Genomic DNA, 21,416 nt, shown 5'->3' with positions numbered 1-21,416 from the left:
ACTTGATTTCATCACTTACTAGAATTCTATATAAGCTGGATCATTGGAAATTGAACCATAGTATTTCAGCAAAACTGAGCTAATTAGCTAACCTGACTGTAAGGGATTTAACAGAGGATTTCTTCATTATTAGCATAAGCCTTATTTTGGCTTTGATCAGTTTCCCGTGTTCTTCAATATCACATCTACATGCACCACGCAGCCTAACTCACTCTCTCAGTCCTTATATGCTACTTCACGTAGGTGAGAATATGCGTTGTATGAAACAAAAATTTAAAAAAATCAATGGTTTCTTTGTCCTAGCTTCTTACAGATTCATAGTGTCCCCAATTTACTGCCAAGCATGCTAAGAGTTAACAACGAAAAGGCTGTTGTTTTACTAAAAGAGCACTGTGCATTTTAGTATCACCTGTTCTGGTGTGTCAGGTGGGGAGATAATACCATACCTTCATATGCACTGACATGATTTGCAGACAATTTAAAATTACTGAATGATGTCCCATAGGCATGAAGGCATAGAACCATCTAGAAATATCTAGCTATCTGTGATGCTTATATATTTAAAAATGTAGGGGTAGTCCCTAGGAGGGGACAAAAGCAGCCAACTCTTGTCCCTTCAAGGAGCTTAATTACTCATTAGTGATAAGGATGGTAATGGTTTCTGTGCCCCATTAAGCCATCACACTGGTCGTAAGCAGCAGCAGCTGTTTCAAGTTAAAGCAGAAGATGATCCCGAAAGTCTGTATTCCTCTCACAAAAAAATCCTTCTTTCTCCACTTAAAAATGCATCTGAAGTACACAAAACCCCCTGAACTAGCAAGACTCAGTGGCAGTGAGTTCCCTTAGTTAAGTGTGCTTTATTAACAGGAAAATATATTTCTCCATAGAGAGAAGTAAGAAGGTCAAATGTAATAAATACATTTTCTCACATGCTTCTCTTTAATGACAATTCTTTAATGATTATACTAGTGCTTCCATTGCTTCCCTTCTCCTTTTTTTGTATATGGATTTCAGTGTTGTCTTACACCAGAAGTTTTTTACTTTTCTGTTAGACTGAGTATATAAAAATTCAGGGTGACTTAGAAAATATGTGTTTCCAGAAGATAACACAGAGAGGGAATGAAAGCTGAAACTACTTACCTCTGCTTAACTGTGTGCATTCAGAATAGAAACAAAACAGAAAGCATCTACTTAAAACAAGATTTATTGGCACAAACATACATGTTACAAATGTATACAGTATTCTTGGAAAATATGTTCACCACTTCAAGAAAAAAAAATCACCACCCACAAGAAAATACAGTAATATCAAACATCTTAAGTTGTCACAATTTTAGCATCAAAATGTATGTGGAATTTTATCATTTATAAACTAACATCCACTGACCTCCAGGTCGAGCACTTTCAGAAATTTCCTGGTCTCCACAACATTTTTTTCCTTCTCAGGTAGCTCTATTAAGAAGCAAATGGAATATTTTCTATAGAGGCACAAATCTCAATTTCTTGCCCAGTACAGTTGAGTCCACGAGGTCAGAGATGCTGTTCTCGGCAAAGGCTTTCAGATCCTTTTTGAACTCATTACTACATAGCTTAGCACTACGGTGTGGCCTTAAAAGGATGCAATTAATGGTTTGGTCTGGAGTTTAATTTTTAAAATGGCAACTGAAAATAAATTACTGGTTATTCCTACTGGAGGAAAGAAAGCTTGAAGAATTAAAAGGAAGGAAATAGAAGAAAAGTTTTTATTTTGCACTGCCATTCCAGTGGCATTGAACAGAGACTGGCATTGTTAAAGTGGCTTGTGAGGAAAACTAGAGTATCAGTAAATTCCCTTCTTTCTCTTGTGCCACTGTAGTAACTTAGTAACCAGTCAATGTTTTGTCACTGACCTCAAACAGTGCAGAATCAGACTACCAGATGCCTTGAATCTGATTGAATGCTATCGATAGCCTCAGGTTTGGCCTCAGAGGTGTGGGCTTCATGTATGCAGGAGGAAAAGAATACACTGATATCCTCAGCTTCATCAGACCTGACCCAGACACCCACCGCCCTGTGCTGCAGAACCTCTCCCTGCCCCCAGCTGCCCCTCTCCAACACAGCCCCATGCCATTCCCTTGGGCACAGTCGCTGTCACACAGAGCACAGCTCAGCGCTGCCCATCTGCTCCCAGTGAGGAGCTGCAGTTGCCATGAGGGCTCTGCTCAGCCCCTGTGCTCTGGGCCAAACAAAGCAGGGGATCTCAACCACTCCTCATAGATCTTGCACTCCAGACCCTTCAGCATCTTTGTGGCCCTCCTTTGGATGCTCTCGAATAGTTTCTTGTCCTTCTTGTATCATGGTGCCCATTGGCAGAGTTCACTCTTGAATCCCCCACCATCCTTGAAAACTTTCAAAACTTAGCATGACAAACCCCGAGCAATCTGATCCAACTTCACTTGGTCCTACTTTGATTGGAATAAATAAACCCCAGAAGACCATTCCAACCTAATCTTCTATCATTCAAAGGAAAGGCTTTTCCTCTCCTGAATTAGAACATAGCATGGTTTCCTCATCAGGCCTGGATTTAGTAAGGACAGGTGAGTCAATGGGAAGTTGTCTCTTCCCATTAGCACTGTGTGATGCAGTATGCCCTCAATCTCAGATGGTGATAAAAGATACATACCTATCTTCTTCTTCTCTTTCCTTTGCTTCTATCTCAAAGCCCCCAGAGAGGAGAAATTCGCTATGTGCTTAAGCATGTGCTGAAGTAGCTTCCAAAACAGGGCATGCTTTGTTCTTTGCTCAAGGCCAGAATGTGAAATACTCAACCATATGTTCAGGTCTACATTGCTGAATTGTATGCACAGCACCTTCAGAGGCTGCTTTCCAGCAATAAAACATAAGTGATTAAGAAAAATAATTATTAGCTGGCTACAAACTCTTATTTCCTGCAATGGCTAAAACAAATTTATAAGAATTAATATGTGGACACTGTGAGAACTTTTTATAATGCAAAAGTAAAGATTGCCCATGGTAAATACTGGTTGTACTTTACCTCTTCCATACTTGGGAAAAGAACGTATCACCCAAATGGCAAATGTTTGTCCACATATATATGCATTTGGAGCAAGGGAGGAAAAAACAGTTGTGAAATAAAAATTTAACCTCTACAACAGTTGATATTTCCCCCTCAAAATGTATTTTTGCAACAGACAAAGGAAGCTTGTAGGCCCCATTCTTGAGTAGGAGGTACTAATCTTTCTAAAGTCTAATCTTTCAGTGGTGCTGATAAACACAATATGACTAATATTTTACCATGTGGTTGAGGAGGGAGGACTTTTCATTTACAAGACAAAGTAATAATGGATTTCATTACAAATAGTTGACTACCAGTAATCTTTCATTGTGCAGACCTATGCATGTGGCTTAGTTGCATTAGCGTTTAATCTTATATCCAGGTTGGGAAAAAAGCAAATGGAAAATATATTGAACTTTGCATTTCTACTGAAAAAAAAAAATCTGTCATTAATAAATGGGCTTTGGAAGCTTACTATTTGTCTAATTTGTATAGCTGCTAGTAACTTAAATACAAAGAATATTTAGAGATAAACTGTATACCTATAGCCTTTATGATGCAGTTCTACTTTTATTCTGAGTCAGTTTTCCTTTTAAGTTCCACGAAAGGCTGAACTTGTAGTATTTAGGATGCTGTAGTTTGTTAGTGGCACGGGGCCCACACTGACCACTACATTGTCAGGTCTAACCAACATGAGCCTGACTAATGGAGAAACTGTTGCAACCTTTCAGGTAAATTCTCTAAATATTAAGAGTTGAACTTCCAAAAACAATTGTGTGCTGTACTTCTATGAATTCACAGCTCTATCGTATGTATCATCTCATATCTTACAAAGAAAACAACAGAAGCTACAGCTGATGGTTGCACTTGATGATCTTTTCAGGTCTTTTCCAACCTTAACAATTCTATGATTCCACAGTATTTGGTCTTACTTTCAATAAATCTGCAGCTTATCGGGGGAGAAACTAATTTCTAAGGATACATTAACATAATGAAGGCTGTTAGTTCTTTTAAACTCTTCTTTTTCCACAAGCTCAAACCACCACCACCACACGTCCAGGATGTCAAAAAAGTATTGGATTCAGCACAGAGTTTTTCCATCCTTTCCATGGACTGTTTAATAGTGGAAAAGAATAGATATTAGCATGGAATGAGGGTAAACAAAAAGATGACGCTGTGTCAATAAGATGTTATTACTGGCAGACTGAAGCTGTGTACAGCAAGAGGTGTATCTATTTAATGCACCGACCACTCTGGAGCCCTTATTTGACTCAAATCCTGCAGCACTTCTGCAGCACATGGGCAGCATGCCTTGGGGTGGTACATCCCGAACTGACCTCCTTGCAAAAAACTCTAAATCGTTACTGTGTATGTCTCCTGTATTTTCAAGAAAAAAGGTGGAAGGAAGTACATTCAGCTGCCTCATTTGAAGTAGTAGTGTATAAACACTTCAACAGACTAGCACGGCTTAGTTTAGCATGTGAATGGCGCTCTTAAGTACAGGCTCTCCAAGGAGGCTACAGAATGTTGGCAACATTTCACTTAAACCATTTCCGCATTTACTACTTTGTCATTATCACTCAATCCTTATTTGCCATTTCCTCTGTCTTCCAACAAAACTGATAGAATTACTGTTCCAAGAAATACTAAAAAATTAATTAAAACTGCATTGTGCACTATCGCATCATTTCGAACTGCATTATAACCAAGAGCCGTACCCTACCTTCAGTGTTCTCATCCCCTCAGTAGGGGCTGGTTTGAGGACAACGGGGCATTATGGGCAGGAGGCTGTGCTCCACTCAGGCCTACCTCAGCTACGATTGAGGTCAACAATAACAACAGGACAGAAGGCAGGGAGTCAATTCATAGGGCAACAGAACAGCCCCAATATGCTATGCTCCAAATATATTACGCTCCAAAAACACAAAGGCTTTAAAAGAGAACAAAGACTTGAAGAATAATGGTGAAGCCAGCTACTGTGAGAATAGCTAAAGAATGGGCAGCCTTTCACAATTATCTTTGTTGTTCTCTATGGTATTTTCTCTTTGAAAACAAATAATTTGCCCTTTTAAACTTACAGCACATGGCTTCTTTGCTTGAATAGAGTGTTATATATGAACCATGAGGCTGTATTCATGTTTTTAACCAGTACAGGTTATGATTTTTGCTTTGGAGAGTTAGCAGATGTGATACAGTCATGACAGAATGAGGTTACTGCAGAAATGACTCATTGTTAAATAATCAAGTGTTTACCAAAACTGCTTGTAATCAGACTGCCACAGTTTTACTTTACTGTAACATGTAGCTTTTAAATGTCACTGCATTGGGAAAAAAGGTAAGCTTCTTGGGTGGCTCAGATCTCTTTTTATGCATGTGTCAGTCTTCTGGTTCTCAATGGAGAAAAAAGGCAACTGAGAACATCAATGGAAACATCAATTAATGAAATAAAGTAAGGGAAGTTAATTGAAGAAGAAAAAAAATCATTTCTTGAAGTGGAATAATTTCTGAAGGAGAAAAGAAGGAAAAAGGAAACGCGAGGTTCTTGTTGGACTGTTTCATACATCTCAATCTAGTATTCCTACTGAAAGTAACAGCCATCATCTAAGACATTTTCAGCCAATTATTTCTCATGATACAATTGCTATTTTCAAACAATGTTATTCAGCCTTTCAGCTTTTAAAGATAGGTGTTTGAAGGTGCTTGTACTTTATCTAGCATGGAGAAACACAAGCTCAAATAAATTCCATTTCACAAAAGGGCCCCAGATCAGCTGGGGAGAATAACTGCCAAAAAGAGCATCTCAACTCCTCTGACTACACAGGGAACCCAAAGGTTAAGTCTGTTACTGTCCTAAGGTTCAGGTTAGGTCAAATTCAGGTCTGAATCCAGACCAAAGAGACTTTGGCCTCTTTGAGACCTTTCTCCAATACTCACTGTGTACATTGGGAGTGAGCCCATTGCCTTACATGGCTACTGCTTAAAAGGCAGGAGAGGTGGGGTCAAGATGTAAGCCCTTGGTTACACTCAAGTGCCCTCTGATTTGTTTTGTGAAGATCTAGCAGATCTAGCACCAACATGAGCAACAGAGGCACTACCATGAAAAAATAATAGATTATACATACGCCCACTGGGTCTATAACCTCACATAGGACAGAGGAAAAAAACTCCATAAAAGTACAAAGATTTCAGTAATACCTGAGCTTCCAAAAGTTCCTGAAGTCTGTCTGCCATGACAGATGCACTTCGGAGAAACAGACATCACTGTTTTACATGCATGCTCTTAAAAGACATGTCAGAGTCATGAACTTGCTTATAAGAGCTAAAACCCATTTAGACAAAAAGTAGCTTGACTGTTCAGAAAGTTATAGGAAGGTCTGTTGGAGAATCAGGGAGAGGAATGAATGAATGAATGAGATGCAGCAAATGATGAATTTCAAAAGGCCTTGCTGACCAAGAAAAAAAGCCAGGCCTTACTTCATGCAGGTTCCAATGGAACAGAAGTACCAGCTTTAAAAGTCAAATTGACTAAACTTTGAAATCACTTCTTGTCCTACAGACCCTAGAGTTACATTCAGAATCTTCATCAGATTCTCCCTCCTCCATTTAATAATACCGGATTATGTTGAACTACGTTGGACTGACTGTGCTGTTACATAACAAGGTCATCAGGTGTCTCTGTTTGGACTTCACACTACTTGCTCCCGCAAGTTCTGCATTCCAGATATTTAGGTTTAGAGCCATATTTATGTTATTTCAAGGTGAGCTAAATTAGAAGGAAGAAGGTATAACGACCAGGCAGGACTTTACTGCTCTGTGAAGAGTGGCTGCAAATAACACTACTTAAACCTAACATATTGATGTGTAGTCAAGCTAAAAAGCAGCTATGACACAAACACAGACTAGCTCCTAATCACGCAATTTCAGCAATGATGTTTCTGAATGTCATTATCATGCCAGCAGTGCAGCTGTAGCCCAGAAATCAGGGGAAGAGTAAGTGCTGATTATAAGTACTGACAATGCAAGTCTCTTATGTTACTAGTGTAACTAGTCTAACTCCAGTTAAAGCTACCAAAATATAAATTAAAGCTATGAAAACTCTAGCTAAAGCTTCCAGCCAGAGAAGTCTTCCATTTGGTCCCCAGGATGGCAATCATAAGTTAATCAGCCTTGCAGTCTCCTGAGGGTTTGCCATGAAGTAGATAAAAGGGAGCCACTTTATGCCTTTTTACCAGCATGAGCCTGGGCAGTAATTAGTGATGAAGAGTCATAGTTTAAATTCTAGTCAGTAACTGAAATTCTAGCCAGTACTGACTAAAGAAGAATGAGCTAACCTTTATATGGGAAATTTGCTATTACATATAGGGAGCTGTAATTATGAATGGACATTTTAAACATAAAGGCAGTGACTGAAAAACAAATCAATCCTGGCTTAAACACAAATAAGATCTCCAACTGTGTTTATATAGATTGTCCTCTGTCACACTCCATGTGTAAGTGATGGTGTTTCACAATCCATGACCTTAAACTGTTCTCTATTACCATATTCTCACTGTGAGATAATTAACATCTGCAGGAGCAGTAAGACTCCAGGTCTATACAGTGCAGAAGGACATACTTGTTCGTGTTTCTTGGGCTGAATTAGAAATGTTACATGGCTTACCAGCTGCAACCAAACAGTACAGCTAGCGAACATTGGACATGCACAAGCACACTATAAGGCAACCAATTTAAAAACATTAATTTAGCAAATTTATTAGAACACAGGAGGAAACTGCCTCTTCACGAACATTTTACAGCCCACTAGAGGCTAGGTTTCATGACTAAACTCTTGCAAATTCTTACCAGCGTCTAGTAGTAGTCAACCTTGTCAGTTGCTATTTTGAGGGAGAATGAATACACATTCAGCAGTTTATCTTCTCCACTGCCCCCTAAAGCTCCCATTTTGATTACTAACGTGAGATTAGTGAGCTCAGAGGACTGAGCTCTTACAGATTCATTATAGTTTCATTTGTAAACTTTGCATCTTCATAGCTTCTTCATGTGTATCTCTTGCTTACATCAGATAAACAGTCACTTTAGACTGATGGGTATGATGGTATCATATAACCTTACTGATTGTACTATCTCCAGTGAAAGCTATTTGTATCTCATGAGATGTTTGAGCATTCCTGTAGAGAAGCCCCATGAGGATCAAGTCATGCTCAATGTGAGTATGGGCGGCAGGGTCTCACCATCAGGAGGTAGTTCTTTCTAACTGTTATCCAAATATCTTAATAGTCTAAAAAGGGTCCTGAAGTTGGATAGCTTATTCTTTTTCCAGAAAAGTTTCAATTGCACACAATAATAGCATTTCACAAAGTCAGGCCCTTTAATGACAGCATAATTTTCTGTCTGATCCATGAGGATTTTAGAATAGTTCATGCACTTAGCTGATGAACTGAAGCAAGCAGGGCATACCAGTAGCACATCAGCAACTTTGAAAGTTACTAATGTTTGAAGGTTACTTTTATTACGACCATGGCCACCTGCTAGTTAACAATATGAAACAATACACGTGAAAATGAAGTAATAAATATATAGAAAAACAGTGCAGCTGGAACCATTCAACTAATCATTGCTTATTCCCTCCACAAAATTCTACTTGAGATCTACTGCAATGAACTTGTCTGGTTCTCTCTTTTTTTTAAGTCTAAGATCACGTTAAGAGAGATGCTCTTCAATGAGCATATCTGCTAATATAGCTATTTATGTGCCTTAACAGAGTTGCAGGCAAAAATAAATAAATAAATAAATAAAATTAAAAAAAGAAAATCTAGCAATTCTTAGAAATTCTGAAGATATCAACTTAAACAGGAGCTGTCAGGATTGCTTGGCTCAAAATCTGAAAATTCTAGTTTCTAGTTTAAATAGATAAGCTTAAAATTGGTATAATTCTCTCCGGATATTATCCACACTCTTCTCAAAACAAACTGTGCAGTATCTTAAAAATCAAGTAGAAATCAAACACTTGGGTGTAACCTTACAACAATAGCATACAACTTTCCCCCCAAATGCAATATATTCTTTACTTTAATTGTATCAAATGTTGGTTTAAGTATGAAAAATATCTGAACTGAGTACTTTATTAAGATGATGTTATAGCTTATAAACTATACAAACACAACTTAAATTTAAGTAAGCCTACTAACACCTCCAGTTTAGAACAGTGTTTCTCTGCCTTCCTCTGCTCAAGGAAAGCTTTGTTAGGCACTACCCAATTTCCATTCCCTGGCCTCTGTCCCTACAGTTCCTTCTGTTACTGCATCCTCCTCTTCCCGATTTTTAACTGATCCTCACAAAGGGAACCATTTCTGCAAAATGGTGTAGAACCAGCTTCTTACAGTTGTGATGGGAAGCCACAGACATCACCCAAGTCATTTATATACTCAAGTTAGAGCTATAAGCATTGGAGTTTGTCATTCAAGAGAGTTCTGTGAATTGTGACAGACACTACCTTGAGTTCTTAGCAAGAATCTGCATCTTGGTTATTTATGGTGCTTGTATTACCATTTTTGCATTTCACTGAGCTTTTTCAAGATTGTGCTAGCTAACATTTTTTGGTGTCGTACAGTCTTCTGTCTTTCACACTGAGGCTATCTCAGTTGCTCAGAACATACTGCAAGGGAAAAATTAAATCCATAAAATGCAGGTATATTTATTTTCTGCAGGCAATGTTTTAAGATGGATATCACATTTAATTTCAAAAACATATGTGATTGGTTGGCTAAGTAGAGATGTCTTACACATTCTATGAATAGTTGCAAGTACCATTCTCCAGTGCAGCAGACACTTGCTACCTCAAAAAGCTGCATCTGATAGTGGATTTTGCCACACAACTTTAGGTACTCAGACTAAGAATTTTGGCCCTCATGTTTGCTGAAACCTGACAGTGTCCCTTTATGCAGGAACTCTCCTACAGCTGCATTCTCCAATTCTGAGATATTTAGGATGCTTTTCATATACTACAGTTTCTAAAGGTCAGTGCGTGCACATTTTAAGACACAGTGATAAGACAGTGTATGGAACTACTTGGCAGTATTTAGCTGGTACAGTTTCTTGTGGAAACAACAGAATTCCAAAACACACCACACTGAATGCTTATACGTTATTAGAAGCAAAAATCCCAAGACACCAGGAATTAAAAAGCGGAGTTCAACAAAGGAACACTGATATTGTTGGTTGATACGAACAAAGTTGTGCCAAGTCTTCCTTCTTCATTTTTTCAAGTGGAGAAATAAACTGAGAAAGGAAGCAAAAGGGGAAAAATAAGACATACAACATTGGTTAGTACAGCGTTACCACTGTGCTTTATCTCACAGAAGCTTGTTCTACCTGAGGATGACAAGCACATCTTTTGCTGAAAGAACACAGGGTTTAACATTGTGCCTTCCTGCTTGGAATAGAACTGTGACTCCCATCCCAAAATGCATTTAAAGGGAGAACTGGAGTGGAAAGCAGGGAAACTGTGGCTCCAGAAATAGAAAAGACAAGGAGCGACGTTGATGTGAGCAACCACCCCCAGCAATACCTGCATGCCCACATGGAGTAGATCTTCCTTGGGCAGCCAGCCTACTCGTCCAGGGTCTCACTACCAAGATGAAAGGTAGCTCAGCTTGGATCACATTACCTATTGTAGTTTGTTGCTTACTGTGAGGAACTACCCAGTTTATCTGTGTCTATAACCAGCCCGGCACTGCAGATATCTTGTTGACATTCACATCAATTACATGCCTTGTCTATGGCAGCCAACTGAACACCTGATGATAACTGAATTTACAAATATACTTGAGAACTGCTGTAAATGAAGACACTTTTGAGTTCAATACACAGACCCCGGTTTGATGATGTGACGCTCACATTTGTGATTAAATACTGAATCCAACCTAAGCATGTCAAACTTGCTACTTCTGTTTCCAGACTTACCAAGGCAGGCACTCAGCATTTAAAACCAGGAGGAAAACAACGTTATCACTCATACATAATTTCAGAGTTAACTTTTAAGGAGAAATTATTAGCTATCTTGTCTGGTTTTTACTTTCTTGTTAAGATATAGAGTACTCGATATATATATATATATACACGCAGTAAGCAATTCAATGGCTGCATATCTGTCTTCTCAGGTTGCTGCACTAAACTTCAGAACAAAGGCCTGTCTTCCTCTTGAAGCCACTCACCTCGAGTACCCGGTTAATATAGTTAATTAATATCTAGCCAGTTCTCATTCTCACTGTATTAGAGTTATGAAACCCTACAATCATTCTGGGTCACTCTGGTGCCAGCATTCATAAGACTAATAAACTTCCACCTGTATCTCAATCCATTCAGTTATGTTTACAGGTGATTCTGTAAGCCTCCTTTACAGAAATAACAGGAAAATGGAAACATGCCAAAGGTGAGGCATGTAATTTGAGAGCTGGGAATTAATTCCCATCCACAGTGTAGCCTCCTGGTGAATCGCCTGTGGGTTACCAGCTGTATCTAACTCAAGAAATTTCCCTTTTTGGAGTTAATACCATGTTACTGTTATGTCATGTAACGGCTGTTGCTAGCCCAGAGGTTACATAAATAAAATGTTTAATTCCTGTCATTACCAGATCCCTGGCTCCCAACCAGCATGACTGCCATTATTCATTTATATGCTCTCTTCCTACAATGATGTTTGAAGACATTAAAGCAGCGTGTCTTTGCACGATCTGTTACCAATATTGAAGTATTTATGATGCAAAGGGATTTTTAGAAGCAGCAACATCTCAAATTCCAACTAATTTGGTGGGAACTGGGGAATTCATTAAACGCCCATTTGCCATGTGGGCCTTCACCCTCCTAGTGATAGGTATGAGCTAATTCAACAATTACTGTTCTCACTAGAAACAACTATGGCTGTAGCCCTGATTCTAATTAAGATATCTGAGACTGCATAAAAAAGGTATATAAACATGAAAAGGGTGAGCCTTTAATCCTGGGGAAAGTTACATAATAAGCTAAGGTAAAATACATTAAACATCAATAAATTCTACCTATATGTGTCTAATGAGCTTGCAGTAATTCTCACTATAACAGCATGACTCTTGAAGGGGAATTTCACAAATTAATCTATTTAAATATTTTATATCCTTTTAAATTTTGTTTTATTTTCTAATACATCAGCACTTCACAAGTGACAGAGCTATTCAGATCATAAATGAAAGAGAAAATGAATTACTCACTTATAATTATAATGAGAATGGCTGTGCATACTACACCAAGGATGATCATCATCTATTCAAAGAAAGTTACAAGAAAAAAGAGAAAATCAGGTTTTCAGATGAAATACAGAGGCAGAGTTTTTTGCTTTTATTTAACAGCCCTTTCTGTGTTACTTCTTGCAAAGACCCAGTGTAGAAGACTTGTTAAAGCCCCAGACTTGGTATCAAATTTAGGAAGAGCTGACCTCCAGCAACGGACTTACCCTCTTGTCAAAGCTATCAAGTTCTTGCTCATCAGCTAAGATGCAATGACCAAACTTAACCATTTCCAGCAGTAAAGTAAAAATAGACTTCTAAAGTGATACAACTCCAGATATGACTTAAGCAAATGTGTTCCCTCTGGCTGGATTCATACATGGTTCAGTTAGGAGAAGGTTCTCCAAAACCACGGAGATGGTTGGGCACTGGAACAGGCTCCCAGGGCGGTAGGCAAAGCACCATGCTGAAGATGTTCAAGAAGTGTTTGGACAACTCTCTCAGACATATATTGGAATTCTGGGAGGTCCTGTGTGGAGCTAGGAGTTGAAGTCAATGATTCTTGTGGATCCCTTCTAACTTGGGAGATTTTCTGATCTAGGTACCACTTTATACCAGAGTATCTTGACCACTTTTCTCCATGTTTCCATAGTCAGGAAAGAGGTGGCTGGAGAAGTCTGATGTCTAGCAGTTATTTTTGCTGGTTTTGTGTACTTGTGCTGTTGAGAGGTAGCCCACACCAGCCACATGGTTTCCAGCACATTAGCCTAGAAATGTCTCACTGGATAGGAAGGAGCAGATTCATCAGGGCCAGCTGTGCACAGACATGTACCAGCACTGAGTTAGAGGCCCTTATGTTAGATTTGATGGATGCTAGTGAGGACACCAGAGATGCTGCAGCCCAATTCACATTATTAGCCCAGTGAGAATAGGAAGAATAATAACAACTTTAAAAAGCATATGGACATTTTGAGTCAAGATCTTCATTCCTCACAACATATGTCTAGAGGACAGAAAAATCTGTTGATTTGCAGGAAGTCTATTTATTGCTCCCCCTACTTAACCGAGACTGGAAGTCATAGGAAAGAAAGAAGGGTTCTGTTTGTCAGCATAAGGAGAAAGGGAGAATGAAGAAAGGGGAATGAGAGCTGGTTTGAAGGTCTAGTGTAGTATAGATCACTATGGTGACTGAGTTCAGTGTGGGTGAACCTAGCACAAAATCTGGGTCTGTAGGTCCAGAATGCCCTGCTTCCTGCACACCTGGGCAAAACAACTGGGTAACAGTTTAGAATAGGCTCAGAGAAACTGCTTAGCTGAGTTTCTAACCTAGATCTACCTCATTCTGGAGTGCTTGTGCATGTAGTTTAAACAGAATATTCTGCCTTGCTTTACACATCATAGCACTGTCGACTGAAGAGATAAAGCAGGCAACAACAGATTAATAAAAATGCATTTTGGATTCTCCTTTGGGAACAGGTTTTATTATATGAGTGGCCATCAGTAGTCAGCAGCAAAGATAGTGTTGAAGAGAAATGGGACATAAGGTGAACTTTTGCCACAATATTCATATCCTGCTAGTGGAAAAGGTCTGAAAAGGCAGAGAAGAGAGTGGTTCTCTCAGCTTAAGGGAAAGAATGAGACTTTGAGGACAGTAGAGAAGACAGATGGTTGTTTCAAGATCTACCCTGTCCTAATCTAACCCACTTTAAAAGACACTGTCATTTCCTCACTTCTCACAGTGGTTTGTGGTCATGCAACATAGAGGGCAAGGCACCTACTTCTCCCCTTGATAAGCGACTATTTAAAGATCCCATCTTACAAGCAAAGTCCCAGTACATGCAAGAAAAGGTCATGTCTTAACAAGAGATCCTTATACTCCTTACCTTGCAATTTTTCCACCAATATTTTCTCTTCAGTTTGGCTGCACTGGTTTCAAACTGTGAGGCACCTGCTTGCAATGCATCTGCCCGGTTGTCAAGCTCTGAGAGCTTCTGGTCTCTTTCTAGCACCTTGTCCACGTTCATTCTCATGATGTCTACCACCTGCAAAGGCATACCCCCACTTTAGATTCAACATATAGTAAAGCCAAGGGTCACCCATATGTTCACACTCTAACACATCATACTGTGATGAAACCAGGTTTTTGCCATTACAATATGTGATGACAAATACTTGGACAGAGTCTCAAAAGCCATGTCTATGAAAACAGACACAGTGAAAACAGGATGAACATAGCTATTCCATGCTCAGATGCACTTAAAAGTAAAGGGACATTATGAAGTACAGTAATTAAATTCATTAAAGCTTTTGATTCCCTTTAGCCTACTAGGTGCTTCACTACAGATGCAAAAAAACTGACAGAGATCTGTACCTCTACTACAGTTTGGTTGGCAATTGTCCAGTTATCAGTAAACCCAAGTTATCATTTTCCTTATACATTTAATATAATTAATTCAGTTAATATAATTTCCTTATTTGAACTAGAGAAATTGACTAGATAAAGCCATGGTAAGAGAAAAGATATGCCTTTTCTGACCAAGGAATTTGTTTGTTCTACAGGTTTTTCCCAGACAAGATGCCTTCTCAGACAAAATTTGAAGTCCTGCTGGAAAGTGGAGGAGATGAAATACCTTACCTGCAAAATTCTTCCGAAGGGTAGCAGGAGGCTCACATGCTCTCAGCGCACATCTTCAGCAAAAAGTGTGCACAGCCCGTACATAATGGGTAAGGTCTATTCATGCATACATCTTATAATTTGAGTTAGAGGAAAATCCCTTCCAGAAAACTTATAATCCTAACTAGAAATCCTGGATAAATTCATCACTAGTATAAAAGTTAAGTGGCACACAAATCTCAGTAAAGTTATGTCTTCTTATTCTAGCAGTGAAAATGGTTGCTGGTATGCTAAATTCTCCTAGTCTGTAATAAGGAAATCATATTATTTGCATATAATGCAATTTAACTATGGAAAAAAATCAAAAACAAAACAGACAAACAAACAAACAAAAAAACCCAACAAAAGCAGAATCATACATATACTTGATTTATATACTTTGAGTAGACACCAATAGTGAAAGAATATTTAAAAAGATTGACACTGGTCTAAGTGCTACTCCAAAACTTAAGAGATTTGTTTCCTTTGTCCAAACTTAAAACAAAATTTTCTTACTTTGTTTTTCTTACTTGTGTTTCCTTCCAAACATTTGATTCCATGTCAAACTTAATAGAAAATTAAAATAAAATCATTTATCAGCTAGTGTTTCTTTAAAATCTGTCTTGGTACTCTGTTTCATAGTCACAATTTTAAACTCTCTGGGAAATGCTGAAACACAATACTGTAAAATTTCTACTTCTTCTCTACTTTTTTTTTTTTTTTTCCAGAACTATTTATTGAATTTAACCTGAGTATCCAGCCAAGACAGTATTTTTATTAAATAAATAAATGTTTGTCTAGCCTAAAAGCACAATCTAAGCCTTGAAAAATAAGATCTAGGATGCCTAGAGAAATTACAGGAGAAAACCCAACATAGATATAGCTGAAATGCTGATTTCAGAGGACTGCCAATCATTTTAATAATATCAAAAATGCTCTCTCAATCAAAGCTGTGACCACTGAGTTTAGGGCTCACATCTGGAGTGCTGTGTGCAACAGCGCTGGGAGCAGAAAAATAGCCAGTGCACTCTGCCGTGGTGTTTGCTGCCACCTACAGATTACTTTCTCACAAGACATAAAAGGAAAATGGCCAAAATAAATCTAGCAAGGAAGATCAAATTAATGCTTCATAGATCAGAACCGTAGGTGCTATAATACCCAGTGACTTCATAGGACAGAAGGTCTCGTAGTGCTTTTCTCCCTTGGCTATTCCTATATTGACATTCAATGATTATCAGTATCTGCTCACCACATGCTAGCTGCTCAAAACCAGCTCATACTAATCTCTGCCTTCTTCTCCAACTGCAGTTGAAAAAAATTCAGGTCCTCATTACTATCTGTATAATCCTCCAATTCAAGAGCTACACACTCCTCTCTCTTACTCGATAAGAGTTTCTGTCAAAATAAATTTTTACTTAGCACAAGAAGACAAACTTGCATTGACTTGAGTTAAAAGTATCAGAATACAGATTATCTCAAACACAGAGTGGGTTTTCACTAGCCTCACTGGAGCCTTATCCATTGATTTGTTTGAAGAGCCCAATGTGTCTAACCTGCATCACTCTTTTTAAATAATAACTAGCAATTATTTGTCATCTTCCAGGGACAGTTACTTTGGTTGTCACTCACATAAACATTTACAGCACCATCATGATGTAGTACGTTCAGGACAAGAAGTTTATTTCAATTATTCTGACCTTAGAATGATGTTGAAATGTAATACTCTTTTCCCTACTTCAAGAGTCACTCAACATCAGTGAAGTTACACTGAAGTGAAAGTTGGTAATAATGAGAGAACTGAACCTAGGCATTTCTGTATACAGAGGATGTTCTTGGGATCAACTCCAAGCATCAGCAAAAGGGAGGAGAAAGAGTCCGGTTCTGACCTTCAGCAAAAAAACTTCTCAGAGACAAAGCTCAATTTGACAGGTGTATTTAATTCATCTTCAGAAAGGCATTTGAGTTCAAGTTGTGAGATCCTTTTTAGTTTATCCTGAGCTTTTGAAAATAGAAGCCTTTATGCACGTAAATAGTCATTTTCTAGCTTGTATTTTATTGACCTGGCATAAAAGAGTCATACAGGCCCTGGTAATTTCCTCATGGGCAGTAAGCAATTAGTTACTTAAGTCTCTGCACGGGTTCAGCAAAACTCTATGCTAAATATCCAGCACAGCAAATGTGCACAGCAAGTGTGCAGGGATGCTGCAGCTGGCGCTGGATGGCTGGTACACTCAGGGATGATACTCACAAGTAGTGGTATCCTCACTTATTCCTATTACCACAGCGATTAGATGGACACTGGCATTATAGGTGAGGGCACAGGGATTTTCTATACATTAAATAATTTAAGAAGCCATGCTGGAATAGGCACATATTCCTCTAAGGTCAGCCAGAAGGAGTGAGGACTTGTTGAAGATGTTGTGATGCCATGTGTGGGTGCCCTTCTGTGGGGGTGAATTGTAATGATTAATCATTACAGCTCTGACTAATAAACACAGCCCTCACCAGTATAATTTTCAAAGCCTACATGTATGAACAAGAGGCCAATGATTTGTTTGTATGAAACAGCCTGTAAGATTAGCATTCAAACTTTAGGAATACAGGAATACGTTAAAAGATCTGATTCACTATGACTTCTCCTCCTAACATGACCTTCTGGGACAAATTTCTGAAACAGTACTGATGTCCATATCTATCCTGCAGAAGTGTTACTGGTACATTAGTACAAAAGACATTCTGAGCACAGTCTGCCTCTTCATAAATGCTATTCTTTGGTAAATATCATTTCCCAGACCCAGTGTCTTCAGACAAGGAGTTGCTGGATCACTAGTGAGGCAAGCATCTTAAAGGAAGAAAAAAAACCAACAAAAAACAATCACATGAGCAGCCTTGGGGTGAGCAACTGATCATGTGAAGCCACTTACTTCATCCACTTGGGCTTGTGTCTGCTGCAGCCGTTTGTTACTTGACACATTAGTAGCAGGAAGTGGTCCTGCAGCCCCAGCACCAGTGGGTCCTTGGGTAGGAGCTGGAGCAGACCTAGATTTAAACCAGAGAACATAAAAAGTGTCTGAAACTATTTTCATTTATTCACTACTCTTTTCTTAGGATAAGTCGAAAGGAGGTGTCCACTGTCTGACAACACCCCTTCTACATTCCTGAATCACAACACTGATGTCCCATATTCCCATGTTCTGCAATTCATTTTCACACACATTTTGTCAGAACCGTATCAAACTGTTCGCCTTCCTAGCTGGTATAGGAGCCAGGGCTGCAACCCCATCTTCTTCCTCAGCACACTGAACGATGCATTCCCTTAATCCTCAGTGTCAGGCTGAAGGATAACCAAGTAAAGAAAAACAAAAGGAGAGGAGAAAGAAATGGAGGAGGAAGTGGGTCAAAATTGCACACAGTGTCACGTTAGTCATCTAAAGCACTGAGCAATGCTTAACCAACACTCTGGTGGTCACCAAATGCCCCAGCAGAACACCTAGCCAGGCTTGAATGCTTGTCTTGAACACTGGATTAATATTTGCAGCAATGCTATTAAAAGAGCCTTGATCTTACAAGCATCATCCCTTTTTTTAAGTATCAATATGGTTTCCCCCAAGGTTGCTTTAGAACAACTTCAGACAGAATGAAAGTCCTTTAGAATGCAAAAGATCAGGTCAGTCTCCGTACGTGAGCTTATGCAGCCATGACACCCTGCCAGCCTGAGCAGGGTCTGTCAGCCTTAGCCAGTTGTTATTCACACCCATACTTCTGGTGTGTGAAACCTCACCTTTCCTTTCAAGGGACTCTGCCACTGCTTCCTGCAGGGAAATAAAACCTTTCCTGAAGCTGCAGAGGAAATCCGTAAGCATGTGAACTGAAAAAATATCACAAATCCCACTCATGCATTATCAATGCCTTCCCACAGTGATGGACTGAGAGAACACTGTGTTTCTCTATGAATCATTCCCTATTACATCCTGGGGTCTGATTAATGCTGTTAGAATTATGGCCCCATTAAGACACTGTCAGAGTGCCTAGAGGCACCTAAAGTTAGTTCTCTAAAAGTACCTTGAGCTGCAAAATCCAGTTTGACAGCATGGCCTCTGGGCTGAGATCTCTACAGATGATTCTGACCCTCACACAGACTCCCAGTGATGGAGCTGCTGTTTGCAGCAGACCTGGAGCACTGCTGCATTTTACACTTTCTTTTTCCTACTGCATGTGAGAATGTCATCATCAAGCTTCAGCTGAAAGAAAATAATTTGAACTGTACACAAATTGTTCATGCTTTAAGGATCTCACAGTCATTATTAAAAACATAAAAGAACGGATGCTGCTGCCACCTGTAACGGGATTTATTCTGAGCCTACACTGTTGTCACAAAGGATCAAAATCCAACCATAACATATACAAGCCCAAATAATGCAAAGCATGATCACGTTGGAGCATTATGAACTTCAAAAGGAGTTCCTAGGACAACAATTGAATAAAAATTTAAATCGTTAATGTTTTTTTCAGTCAAGGAAATAATTGGCTTTTTCTCAGTCAACACAAACCAGTATTTTTTTCTAGGGAAATGTGTCATGCTGTTCACTACTAATAATGCTAACAAAGACCCCCTCTTGTGCTATGGACTGCTAGCATTCTGAACACTATGCAAGTGAAATATATGAGAAGAAGTGTTATTAGCCACATGTTTCCACAAATAAGCAGAGCTTATAAATGCAACAGTGTTCTTGGTCATATCTGTATGCTGCTGTATACCTTTTCTGCCAAGTAATTTTCACCTTTTTTTTTTTTTTTAACATACTTCCCAGGCAGGCCTTAAAATGATATAGCATAAAGTAGATACTTCCCAGTTTGTTCTCCTCCAGCTCCTTGCTATCATCTAATTTTGTTTCAGTTGTATTTCTTGGAATTCCTCTGCTTTCTCAGTAACAGGAATTTGTATTTTTACATTTGCCTTTACTATCCAGCAGGAGCTAAGGTAACTACCAAAGAGAATCTTTATGCTAAGGTACAGCAAGCTTGTAATTAACAGCCACATCTTAATTAATTATGTAAAATCTAATACAAGAGCAATCAGATCTGGGTGCTGCCTTCAGTGCAATCTGCTCTTACCAAACCTTTTCCTCAGAGCTCTGCCGGTAGGTCATTCTTTTACGTAACATCAGTTATGTTGCTCCCCAGCATGCCAGTTAGCACATAAGCAATCTCACCAATTGAAAGCAGGTGCTGGATCTGTGTATATACACAGCCAGCTATGAAGAAATGTTTGGCACTGTCCTAGTGATTCACTAAAATGATCTCAGCTGACTCAGATTTCCTCAGTTCTGGTTACTTGCAGGGCCTGAAGCTGGTAGGTCAAATTCATGACTAACAAATTTCTCATCTCACCTGGATGTTTTGGAAGCAATTTACTTCTTAGCTCTAACAGTAAAAGGGAGCTGCAGCTCTAAAGAAGAGAATATTTAAGGTATCTAGCATTAAAGTTCTCCATTTCAGCACCAGTTTAGAGAACATTAAGGATGACCATGTATCTAACGTTTGGGAACATTTGACGGACATACACTTTTATTTTTTTTCATCTGTGTGAACTGTATAAGAGAAATTTTTGTGTTAGTCAGATTAGGGAAGGGAGACACATGATGCAGAGCCATCACCATGCATGAGAGAAGCTTTGGTATGGTTTACATCAGGACCTTGAGAGCTGTTTTCAGCAACATGTTTTACGCACCCAAAACGTTTATAAAGTATCACCTGCGGGGCCTTCAAAGTCGTTATCCTAAAATCATTGCAAGAAGCAAAGGAAAAGCTATTATCCCTATATACACCTGGGAAATTGAGATACAAGGAGATTAGATGACTTGCTTAGTGGCACAGGAAGAGCAAAGCAGTCTAAGCCCCTTCCTTACCATCCTCCTGCTCCCCTCTTCTTCAGTTACTGAACACAAAGCAAAGTTCACAAACTACTTCTAAGAGCAGGAATCATTTCTGACCTTTCAGACATAAAGACTGACAAACACACATGGTTAAGGGTTACAGCAAGAAAAAAGTGTGAATTATATCAGCCACCTTAAGCTGGTATCAGCTGGCAAAGCTCAGCAGAGGGGGCAATGAAAGTGAATCAGTGCAGCAGCAGATTTGACTAATGATTGCTATAACAAGTCGAATGAAGGAAGCAATTTTCTATAAATCGCAGTCTGATTCCTCTTTCCTCAAGCCCTTCTCCCTGTCATTCTAATAAGATAGGAAATTGCACTGCTTTTCTTCCTCTTTAATTTTTTTTTTCCAACTGTCCAGGTACTGTATTTTTGTATTTTTTTGTATATTTGCTGTTGTAGCCAAACTTAGGTATATTTAAGATGCTGTTCTTGCATTTTTATTCCTCTGAAAGGCATCCATCCATTAGGGCTAGTCTGCGTAAGTGGGGTTTGTCAGAAGGCATTAAAGC

General features: G+C 39.0%; 1 protein-coding gene and 1 long non-coding RNA gene across 5 annotated transcripts in view; one reads left to right on the top strand and one right to left on the bottom strand.

Moving 5' to 3' along the window:
* LOC122161293 overlaps positions 1 to 21,416 on the top strand; it is a 51,748-nt gene that overhangs the window by 11,606 nt on the left and 18,726 nt on the right. For all 3 annotated transcript variants that reach the window (XR_006169144.1, XR_006169145.1, XR_006169146.1), the window contains exon 2: positions 14,875 to 15,039. This is a non-coding gene — a long non-coding RNA (uncharacterized LOC122161293). The remainder of the gene's footprint in view (positions 1 to 14,874; positions 15,040 to 21,416) is intronic.
* The window catches only part of LOC122161292 (vesicle-associated membrane protein 2-like), a 37,231-nt gene continuing 25,544 nt past the window's right edge, over positions 9,730 to 21,416 (bottom strand). Inside the window, exons 2-5 of one of the 2 annotated variants that reach the window (XM_042820626.1) lie at positions 17,893 to 18,007; positions 14,199 to 14,357; positions 12,301 to 12,352; positions 9,730 to 10,333 (exon numbers count right to left, since the gene is read on the bottom strand). In XM_042820626.1, the coding sequence (XP_042676560.1) occupies positions 10,317 to 10,333; positions 12,301 to 12,352; positions 14,199 to 14,357; positions 17,893 to 18,007 (343 nt within the window). In that variant the 3' untranslated portion in view covers positions 9,730 to 10,316. The remainder of the gene's footprint in view (positions 10,334 to 12,300; positions 12,353 to 14,198; positions 14,358 to 17,892; positions 18,008 to 21,416) is intronic. The other variant, XM_042820625.1, reaches the window with a different exon arrangement.

The sequence above is a fragment of the Centrocercus urophasianus genome, unplaced genomic scaffold (genome assembly GCF_019232065.1).
Source record: "Centrocercus urophasianus isolate 14NV4802_14NV808 unplaced genomic scaffold, USGS_Curo_1.0 seq_19, whole genome shotgun sequence".
NCBI classification, from domain to species: domain Eukaryota; kingdom Metazoa; phylum Chordata; class Aves; order Galliformes; family Phasianidae; genus Centrocercus; species Centrocercus urophasianus.
The sequence above is the reverse complement of the archived record's forward strand: the minus strand, read 5'-3'. Positions and strand labels throughout refer to the sequence as shown.